Source organism: Etheostoma spectabile, chromosome 3 (genome assembly GCF_008692095.1).
Source record: "Etheostoma spectabile isolate EspeVRDwgs_2016 chromosome 3, UIUC_Espe_1.0, whole genome shotgun sequence".
NCBI lineage: Eukaryota > Metazoa > Chordata > Actinopteri > Perciformes > Percidae > Etheostoma > Etheostoma spectabile.
This window is the reverse complement of record NC_045735.1, coordinates 2,558,382-2,569,463: the sequence shown is the minus strand read 5'-3', so window position 1 is coordinate 2,569,463 and position 11,082 is coordinate 2,558,382. Positions and strand designations below refer to the sequence as shown.

At 37.5% G+C, this 11,082-nt stretch overlaps 1 protein-coding gene across 2 annotated transcripts in view; it reads right to left on the bottom strand.

Annotated features, from left to right (window-relative positions):
- The window catches only part of bcas3 (BCAS3 microtubule associated cell migration factor), a 312,552-nt gene that overhangs the window by 298,781 nt on the left and 2,689 nt on the right, over window positions 1–11,082 (bottom strand). For both annotated transcript variants that reach the window (XM_032508209.1, XM_032508217.1), the window contains exons 2-5: window positions 10,473–10,565; window positions 10,064–10,118; window positions 8,617–8,692; window positions 6,831–6,937 (exon numbers count right to left, since the gene is read on the bottom strand). In XM_032508209.1, the coding sequence (XP_032364100.1) occupies window positions 6,831–6,937; window positions 8,617–8,692; window positions 10,064–10,118; window positions 10,473–10,543 (309 nt within the window). In that variant the 5' untranslated portion in view covers window positions 10,544–10,565. The remainder of the gene's footprint in view (window positions 1–6,830; window positions 6,938–8,616; window positions 8,693–10,063; window positions 10,119–10,472; window positions 10,566–11,082) is intronic.

Genomic DNA, 11,082 nt, shown 5'->3' with positions numbered 1-11,082 from the left:
AAATTTAAAAAAAAAAAAATGATGTGAGGCATATCAGGTTCTACAAATGAAGTCACAAACTCATTCACTCACAGTCAGTTGACCTGGTGAAAGCCACACATGAAACCAAGTAAGGAGGTGTGTGGATGTGTAGAGTGCATCTCGACTATCACACAATTTGCCAAATACGCTTAAGGCTTGCTCTTTTGGGAATTACTGGAATTGTTGGGTCTTTGTGAATTATAGAGTGTGGTCTAGACCTACTCTATCAGTAAAGTGTCTCGAAATAACTCTTGTTATGATTTTATACTTTAAATTAAATTAAAAATAATATACTGGTTGGCATTTTGGCTATTTCTGCACTTTTGTCTGTTCCATATGTATTTAAATTACCTAGCTGCGCTTTCAAAAAGGGTTATGGGATTTGTGGGATTGTAATTCAATTTCCAAGGACCTTAACAACAATAATCTGTTTCCCTATGATATCAAATAAAAAAGAATGAGATGCAGGATTGGTCAGTTGTATTCGCCACTGTATCAACATTGTTTTTCAACTGAAGCTGCAAAACTAAGATCCTGTTCTGTGGATGAGAGACAGATGGGGGAGAACAGGAGATGTAGGGAAAAGTTTAAGCAGCATGGAATAGAAAGAATGATTAAGTTACGATTTAAAGATGCGTGTCAACACTGTAGGGAAGTACTAACTGTCAGTTACTTCCCATTACTGCACTCAGCAATCACAGCACTAACCAGAAAAGATTTTGTCACCCAAAAAATTATTATGCTCCCCCGGTGATCAATCATCATCCATCTGAAGTTAAAATGAAAAATGCAACATATCTCATTACAACTTTTTATGACTAAAAGGCATACTGTATACAGTAGCTACAATCACCAGAACTAAGAATTTGGCTGCTCATTTATTTTGTTGTTTGGTGGTGAATTTCATATTTTTTCCCTTATTGCTGCCAAATGAAAATAATATAATTTCATACTGTAAAATGTCCAGTTCTCCTACATAGGTGTTCAATAGCAAACAGTTTCCACTGAAAAACTCTTGAGAATCTAAGAATGACAGTTTCTTTCTAAAACCATAAATTTGCAATTATGTACTACAATCCTTGAGGGAGATAAATATACCAATTTGTCAGCTGATAAAACCTGTATTTAACACCGATCCTATCCCATCTGTAAACTACATTCTGTTATTCTGTCTGTGATTTAAAAAAAAAAATCAAAGCAAACAGCCAAGGACTTTGTTTGGGAGGGGACAGAATATCCTACAAATGCATTGCTAGCACAAAACTTGCATTTCGGTGTCTGTATTAGAGAAACTTCCTATCTAAAGTCACATGTTAACATCTCAACAAGTCTAGGACAGGATAATGGACTTAGAACAGGGTCTGTAATGCAGCTCCAGGTCTTCAACACATCCACTGACACTTGCTGCAGACACTTTTCTTCCAAGCAGGTCATTTCATCTCAACACGTATGCAGACAGACAATTAGTCTTCCACATTCTGCCTCTTATCAGGCTGCGGAGGATGACACCTCTCCAGTGTAAGGCGACAGTAATCTACATCGCCTAAACAGCTCTGTCAGCATCTATCCAACCAATCAGAGGTCCCCCTCTCAAGAGTGTGTGAAAGTGTGTGTGTACACGTGTATGTTCGTAGTCTGCCAGGCCATTACAGAGGGTGTTGGTTTAGCAACTGTCACAAACACTTCACAACCACTCAAGAGCAAGAGACCAAGGCACCTTCAGTGCTTACTTAAAACCCTGCGAAAAAAACACAACCCAGAAATATCCTATAAACTTTAAAAACTGAAAGAAAAACAATGACGACGGACAGTGGGTGATAACAAGCTGGGCTGCTCGGTTTGAATCCGAATTGGTGTTCTAATGAAACTGAAAGGCAGAGGAGCCTCACCGAGCTCATACTTTTACTCGGTGTGTGTAGTATGGCTCAAACAGCTGTAATCCTCTGCTCCACCATAATAATTGCAACAGAAAAATCTGCTAGCAGCACAGAAGTTGCCACATCACAGCGGCCAATGTCTGTGTTCACGGGTAAAGTAAGAGTGTGTCCTCTTACCCCTGGCCAGTGGATGTTTATAAAGAGACTGATTAAGGACTTTGGTGTGTTTAGATCTCACAGGATGTATGTGAAGTTTGCATGTTTCAGTGACAGCCTGTACATGAAAGGCGATACTTGGCAAGCGAAGGTTTCACAGGGTTTTGGGCAATTTGTTAAGTCACAGAGCAGACAATCTTCTAATGATTTTCCAAGACTGAGTTTAAAGATTTCCTGAATAAGTTATTGTGCCCATTTAGTGAATAAAATCTTACAAAGGAAAGAAGAAACAAAAACGTGTACGATAAAATGGGAAGAAGAGTACACGTGATAAAGAATGGAAACAGAAGTCTAAAGAAATTCACAAAACTACCAATTCCTTATTTTGGAAAGAATTTGCTTGGAAAATAAATATGAGATACTTCTTGACCCCAGAAAATGATTTCTAAATATAGAAGAAGAAAGTAAATCGAATCACTTACATATGTTTAATTCATGCAAATTATTAAACATATTTTGTTTTAAGTCTTTAAGTTTATATGTTTTTAAGATGTTTTTTTAAAACCTCTATTTAAAATCAGAGCATATCATACTTCACCTTCAAGTGGTCTTAGTCAAAATAAAAAATGATCTATTCAGAACTGTGAAAAACACAGCATTGATGCCAATAAAGAGGTTACAAAAAGAAGAAGCCTTTCTGTCCATTTCACGTTAATTAGAAACATAGTGGTATCTAGTGAGAAGAATGAGCGTGAACACCGGGATAGAACTAAAGTAGCCCAATACTTAAACATGCGCTGGTGGATTACATGTTTGCCGAATTAAAGGAGAGACTGGGACCGATTCAGAAAATGTTCAGTGTATATTTGGTCTGTAATTAGAGGCGCATTGTTGTTTTGTTATGTTATATTCTTTGTGTTTTTCAACCGAGTTGTGCATTTACAGACACCAGCTCAGAGGGGGACTGTGCAGTAAGTTTGCCGACAACACGGCCATCACCGGCCTGTTTACGGGGGACGATGAGACAGAGAGAAGGAGGTCAGAGCTCTGACATCTGACAAGGAGCTGAGCCCTAGCTCCATATATGGGACTATGTAGAGAGTCCGCAGCTTTAGGTACCTATGGGGTTCCCATCAGCGAGGACCTGACCTGGAACTAGATATGTTCCGATACCAGTATCAGAAAAGCTTCCAATTCTGCCTAAACTGCCGGCATCGGTAAGTACTGGGGTTTATGCACCAATCCGTTACCACGTAATTAAGCCCAGAACAAAAATCTACTTTAAAGTAGTTTATTTATGTTCTTTTTTTCCGTTATGACTGTTAAACTGGATAATAAAAGAATGTTCTCTGGCATTCATTGTTTGTGTTTGTTTATGTTTTACAAAAAAGTATAACCCGAGCCAGTCCCCACAACAGAGATAGAAATCACATCACTAGGGCTGGGTATCGTAAAATAAATAAAATGTCGACACCAGTACCGTGACTTTGATATTGGTCCCTAAACAATATCTTTTTTGATACCAATTTTATAAATCAAAAAGAAAACGGCATAAACCTTTTGATTTATTTGTCAGATTCTACTACGTGAGTCCTGTCTCTGTGTGTAGCAGAGTTTTTTTCCTGTGTGTCTCTACGACGTTTAACGTTACACAGCCAATCACAGACATTATTAGATCTTGGTAGAAGCATGCTCACTGACACTGATGAGATTTACTGCTTAGGTATTGAATGATGAAGCATTTTTCTCTATACTTTAGAGGCAATTTGGTCGGTGACTAAAAAGTCTTGACATCAGTACCCAGTCCTACATATCTCATCCATGTAGGATTAGTAATATACAGCTTTTAAAACAAAATCAAATATTGACACTCTGGTATCGGATCAGTTCTTGGTATTGGCCAATACGCAAAGCAAAAAAATGGTACTGGATCATCTCAACCTGGAAACAACACACTGACACAATCACAGCGGTTCTTCTTCCTCCGCAGGCTATGGAGGCTCAACATGGACACCCAGACCCCCTGCTATGACATTAACCATTTTAACATTTGATATTAAGATACTACATTCATGTGTAAATATGTATGCCTGGATGTGTATGGGAGTTGTACGGAGACATACAGTTACGCCATTTATTTAAAGCTTGTGAATGTGTGTATATTTTTATTTAGCTGATGCACTCAGATTTATTGTTGATAAGAGTAGCCGCTTGGGACACCTGCTACTACTGAATTGATTCACAATTATTCTTGCCGACAGGTTAAAAAGACTCAACCCCTAAACTAAATGACTACTGCAAACTAAAGAAAGCATAGACAAAATAACATGAAAGGAGCATTGGTACATTTGGGTGTCGGAACTCTATTCATGTTCACATCTATCTTTTGTCATTTCCATTCTGCTAAACTCCAAAAGAAACTTTTCTGATTGGCTGTACTTGCTGTTAATGATAAATGTATAACACTATCCACAACAACACAATGTATGTTCATTCTAAGTATTTTTCATCCTCTTCTGTTTTCTCTACAACCTTCATTCATAAACTAGTAGTGAAGTCAACAGGACGTGGGACTTGTTACGGTGCATTACAGTCCTGAGTAGAAGGCAAGTGCTACTGTTTGAACAAAGTACAGTCTGTAACATGGTCAACACTGCCATCTAGTGGACAACAGTTATACTGCAATACATCATTGAACTGAAAAGAGCCAAACCAAGTGGAGGTTAGATAGGGATCACTGGTAAATATGACTTGATAACACATTATGACATTAGTTCTAGCTACCCCATATCAGAATATGTAATATATGAATATAAGTGCTTAACAAGCTCAAAAAAATCCAAAATGATAATATATACAAACAATACACAATGCAAAAGGACCAATAGTAGAAAAAAAAGGACAAGTTGTCATAGCTTGAATAATAGTGGGCCTTAAGCAAGGACTTCAATGTTCCAACGGTCAGAGATGTTCTTATATGAATAGGTAAACTATTCCAGAGGTTTGGAGCAGCCACTGCAAAGGCTTGGTCACCTTTACTTTTTAACCTGGATTTGGGTACATCAAGGAGCATCTGATTGAAAGACCTCAGTGCTTTGACAGGAAGCCAGCAGAGCTGGGACAAAACTGGTGTAATGTGGTCACACTTTTTGGTCCCAATTAAAAGTCAAGCTGCTGCGTTCTGGACTAACTGTAACTGACAAAGGGATGACTGATCCAATCCTACATATAACAATTTTCAGTAGTCTAATCGAGATGAATATAGGAACCTAAAGTACCAAGAGCATCTACACAGGCACTAAAATGTTCAGGACAACCAAACACTTCTGATCCAACCGTATTTTGAGATCTCTCAAGCAGTTATGCAATGGCTGAAGTGTGTTCTTATCATTGTTTTTGTTTTTTTAACAGCAAATACATTTGTACATCGTCTGCAAAACAATGGAACAAAATATTATGTGGTTTTTTTTGTTTTTTTTAAATGGACCCCAACGGCAGCATTTACAGAGAAAAGAGCATGGGTTCCAAAATGGAACTTTGGGGGACTCCACAAGAAATAAAAGAGCAATTATCAAGGTGGACAGCAAAACTCCTATCTTTCAAGTAAAATTCAAACCATTTGAGGGCTATGCCCGTAATGCCAACACTTTCTTTGAATCGGGATAAAAGGATAGGGTGGTTGACAGTGGTTGACAGGGTCAAAGGCAGCAGTAAAATCTAAAAGCACTAAAACAGGACAGTTTGCTGAGTCAACTGCTAAAAAAAGGGCAGTTACAGTACTGCGGCAAGGCTTAAAACCAGACTGAAACTTTTTATAAATACTAAAATCATCTAAAAATGATTGAAGTTGATTTAAAAACAACCCTCTCCAAAACTTTTGACAGAACGAGAAGTTTAGAAATAGGTCTAAAATTAGAAAAAACTGAAGGATCCAGATTCTTTTCTTTTTTTCTTAAAAGTGGTTGCACTACAGCATGTTTAAAAACAGCTGGAACACAACCTGAGAAGAGAGATGTATTAACCAAGGATAAAATACTCCACCCAACAGTGTTAAAAACATCGTCGAGTAAGCGTGCTGGGATACTGTCCAGCAGGCAGTTTGCAGGACAAAGCTGCTAAATTATGTCAGAGAGAAGGTGGAATGAAACTGGCTTGGTGGAATAAGTGTGATGACATCCGTGTTTGTGTTTGGCCATTGCCCTATTGAACTGTACTGGCACGACACAGGATTTACCTCCGCTATCGTCCATCAATAAGCTGATTAACTTACTCAATACACGGTGGAAGTTGTTGTTGTTGTTGTTGTTGTTGTTGTTGTTGTTGTTCTTGCTGCCGCCATTTGTTTCAACAGATTTTATGCAGGTTTAAAAATTGTATGAGAAGAAAAAAATGATGACAGAGCTTCTGGCGGACAAACACAATGTGACAAAATGTAAACAACTTCTGGACTAACAATATCTACGGGTTTTGTCATAGTGACCACGATAAGCTCATCTGTTATCGTAATCTTATAATGGTGAAAAGACTTGCATAATACTATATTTTCTTGTTTTTTGTGTCCTTTTGAAGAGTCTATCAACCCTTTCATTCTGTACAAAAGAGCTGGGGCAAAATATTGCTCTATACAGAGCCAGCTGACAAGACTTTGATCCGAGTGTCTCAGCGCACGCACATCCATCGGAATTTATCGTTGTAATAAAAACTTATGGCACAAAAGCTCCAGGTAAAAAGTGGATGAGGTTGCAGTTTTACAGGACCATTAGGTGTGTGACTTACAGATACGCTCCAGATCTGCATCCCGTCACTGTAGCCGATCATGAGGCAAAGAGGAGGGTCAGTGGTACCGCTGTGCATCTCCATAAACTCTGGATTGCGGGCAGTGTCTGTGCAAACAGAAAGTAAGACTTTAAGTAAAGTTTAATTATAGGATGTGTTAAATCATCCAATACTGTGACAAAACCCCCCACAAAACAACACATTGTGATGTTTTTATTGAGTTGAACCCATACCAGATTTACATCAACAAGTGAAAGTTATATATGTTTTACATAAGCTTCATTTACTGTCACACCACTTTTAAACCATGTATTATTCTGCTCTCTATTGGATCCATAGTTTCTATCAAAAGTCTTCTTTGAATTCATTCACATCTCATTGCAATATATTTATGTTAGTTTGAAAGGTTTTGTCACAGCCCACAGATAATAATAAACTTATACAATATTCACCAAGTAAATTCTGTAACACTACATTCACTTTTTTGCATATTAATCCATTATAGTTAGTTAGTTAAATTTTATTTCTGTGTCGTGCCAAACATTTTGCCCGTCCCTCATGGTATTACAAGACAACAACAACTTATTTAGTCTTCCGGGTGCACATACAAATAGAACAATATAAAAACAACAAATCCTCATCTACGGATCTCAATAAAGAGATTTATTTTTTCCTCTTCTCTTAGGTTTTTTCAAGATAACTAAGATAATTAGATGATTTATATCATTTATATCTCATTCTTTGAGCATCATCCATATTAACCAAATCAATCTCTGCTGTTATCTTACTAAACAAAAAAAAATCACGCTGCTCACAATCTGTTTTTTATCTTTCCTCTTCCTATAATTAATAAAAAGTTGGGGGTTTCCACTTCAAGATTACAGCTGAATGCTTCCCAAACCTCCAAAACTTGTATGTATTAAATTCAAACAAGTAGCAAGCAGCAGTGAAACAATAATGCATGCTACAAAAGAGTCAGTTTAAAGCTACAGTTGTTAACTTTTATTTAAAAAAAAAATCCTTTTTGTCATATTTGCCCAAACTGTCACTAAATCCTGACAGTACTGAGTGAGACAGGTTCAGTTCAAACTGTCAAACTAGATGGAGCTGTCAAGATTCTCTTACTGCATTGTCTATTTTTCGCCTCAATGTTTTGACCAACATATTATACATGTAGTGTATAATATAGCTGTAAAATGATAAAACTGGCTCTGGCCAGGCAACCAGTGGGCGGAGCTTTGTTTTGGCTCAATTTTCAACATGGAAGCCGGGTTACAAACCTTCTCATTTTACAGTTAAACAATAAACTAAAATATGTTTCTGAAAACATTGAAGGTGAGAAATAGGCAATGCAGCAACATCTTTTAACGGAGTTCCCGAGCAGAGACTGACACCGCGTTAGAGATTCCTCGGTTCTGATTGGTTGTGTTCCTTCAGGCGCGGTGGACTCCTCTTGAAGAGAGCTTAAAGCTGAGATATACAACCTTTCACAAATTGTGGCTCTAAACATGCAGAAATGTCTTGCCATCATGCAGATTGAAATGTCCCAATCAACCAGGTAGCATAAATGCAAAGACTTTTAAACGCATGACAGATATTTTAACATTCAAATGATAATTTCCTGAGAGCCCAGTTTTCTCTGCTGAAGTCTGATGACAAGGCTAGTTTGTTTTTTCTCTCATATTGTGTATGTTTTAGACAGAGATCAGTCATTGTTCTTAACTGAGGAATCTTTTTCAATACTAAAACAAAGCAAACTTAAGTTTTGGGACGGTTACTGTCTTACCGTTGATGTCAGCTTTCTCAAATCGAACCCAAATAATTTTCTCTTTTTCATCAGTGGGCGGAGCACCAGTATATGCCTGTAGTTTGAGAGACAGAACAGAAAGTGAACAACATACTGTATATAGAACAACACCGCCCCACATACCTAACACAACTGTATTATCCAAAGGATATTAACCACAAAAATGGTGTTTTTCCACTGCATGTGGTACCTACTCAACTCTACTCGCCTTTTTGGGTTTTCCATTACAAAAAAAATCCCTGGTACCTGCTAACAGGTACGTTTTTTAGTACCACCCCAGTTGAGGTTCCAAGCGAGGTGAGGTGATACCAAAACCTGCAAACTACTGATTGGTCACTATTGACTGCGTCGTCATTGCTAGTAACAGACGGGGGGCTCCCTTAACAAACCCGCCATCTTTAAATAGTTTAGCCAGCGGGGTTTTGTCTTCTAGCTGTTCTGTGTGTGCACGTGTGTGTGCGTGTGCGTGCGTCACATTAGGTCACGGCAGTTTCCTGCTACAACAACCAGCCACTCTCGCCTCACACATAAGGCGGTACTAATCTGCAATGGAAAAAGGTGGACGGGGCACCGTGGCCGAGTCAAGTCGAGTCAAGTCGAGTCAAGTCGAGCAGGTACCATTAATGGAAAATCGCCATTAGTTTACCATCCCAAAGTATGTGTAAGAGTATACAAGAATAGCTGCTAGACAACCTGCAGAGTCACAGTGTACATCGTTTTTGGCATGAGGCTCAGATATTCAGCAGTTCCCATATTGGTTACTAATCAAAACTCCTACTGATCATTCAAGTAGGGTAAAATACTTACTATCCTTCACTTTCTCCAAAAATAATTTGTTGTGTTTTTTTAATTGTTTTGAACATTTTTAGCCCTTTCCTATAATTTGTGTTTACTTTCCATTCCTGCCTACTATTTCCCAAAAGCATAGCATAATTTTTTGGATAAAATAATTAAAGTCTTGAGACTATTGCTGTGTCCCAATTCAATACTTCATACTGATAGCATAAAGTATATACTACTAATTAATAAAAGTTAGTATACAAGAAAAACAATATGCTTTACAGTATTATACCAAAGTCTATCAAACAGACCTTTTGGAATGCCAATTAGACTGTGCAATAGTCTAATTGGTATTTTATTTATTTTTTAAATTAATTTTTTGCATGTTTGTTTTCTGAGATCTTTTTTGGAGCTGTGAGTAGCTTTACCAGTTTCATGTGCATTGCATTGTGGGACAAGAGTGTCCATCAACACCACACTATGTAAACCTAGTGTTTTTCAAACCTTTTTGAGTATACTTACTTTTGGACACTTTGCTAGTATTTAACATAACAATACTCAAGACGGGCTGCACTAACTGAAGTCAGACAGTGGTGGGGAATTAGGATATAACGCGTCACAGCTGTTAGTAGTTAGTTAGAGTTACCTGGGGGACCACATCCTGCAGGAACGTCACCACACTTTCCATGTAAGACTGCTCCCTGTGACAGCAAAAAGCTCAAGTCATCTCTAATGATAAACAGACCATCAAAATGTCACTCTTCCCATAGCTGTTCATATGTGTATGTATGTATGTATGTGTGCAATATACTGTATATGTATATATTAAACATGTAGGGGACTTACATTAATTCAAATTGAATTTTATGTAGGGAAAAAAACAATTAAAGGAGTGCAATTTAAAGTGATTTTTGAATCATCCGACATGTAACTTCATCAAGCAAACTGTTCCTTATTAGGGTTGCCCATGGACAAAAAGAGATGTGTAATAGATACATACATACACATACATATATGATTTCTAATAAAGACAAATTGCTGGTGTCTGTCCTTACGTAGCAGCTTGTGCCCGCACCAGAACCCCACCAGCACAGCGACTAGGTCTGCGCGGAGAGTCCGATGCCATTTTGTCTCCGTTTTCTTTTATCCTGAAAAAGGTACAAAGAGACATATTAACGTGGCAGCAGCACACAAATTAAACAAATAATTAATTTGTTTAATTAACTTTTACTGATGAACAAATTGTTCAATTTTTAAAAAATGAAATGAAGACCTTTATTTCACACACATCAAAAATAAACAAAACATCAAGGAAATGTACAATTAAGTTAAAAAAATAAGCAAAACATTCAATAAACAATAAGAAACATTAACCAACAGACACGTCTGAAAAGGAGTAGAAAGAAGTATACACGTATTTAATCCTACCCCTTTTTCATAGCTAAGTAATTAATTATTATTATTATTATTATTATTATTTTCTCTGCAGCATGCAAACTTTGGCATGAAATCAGATCTTCTTTAAGCAGTGATCATGTGGACGACAGGCAGCAGTTACTTCGCTTGGCTCCCTAACATCTACGATCTTTCAATATGCCAAAAATATACCACAATATCACAATTTCACACACACACACACACACACACACACACACACACACACAC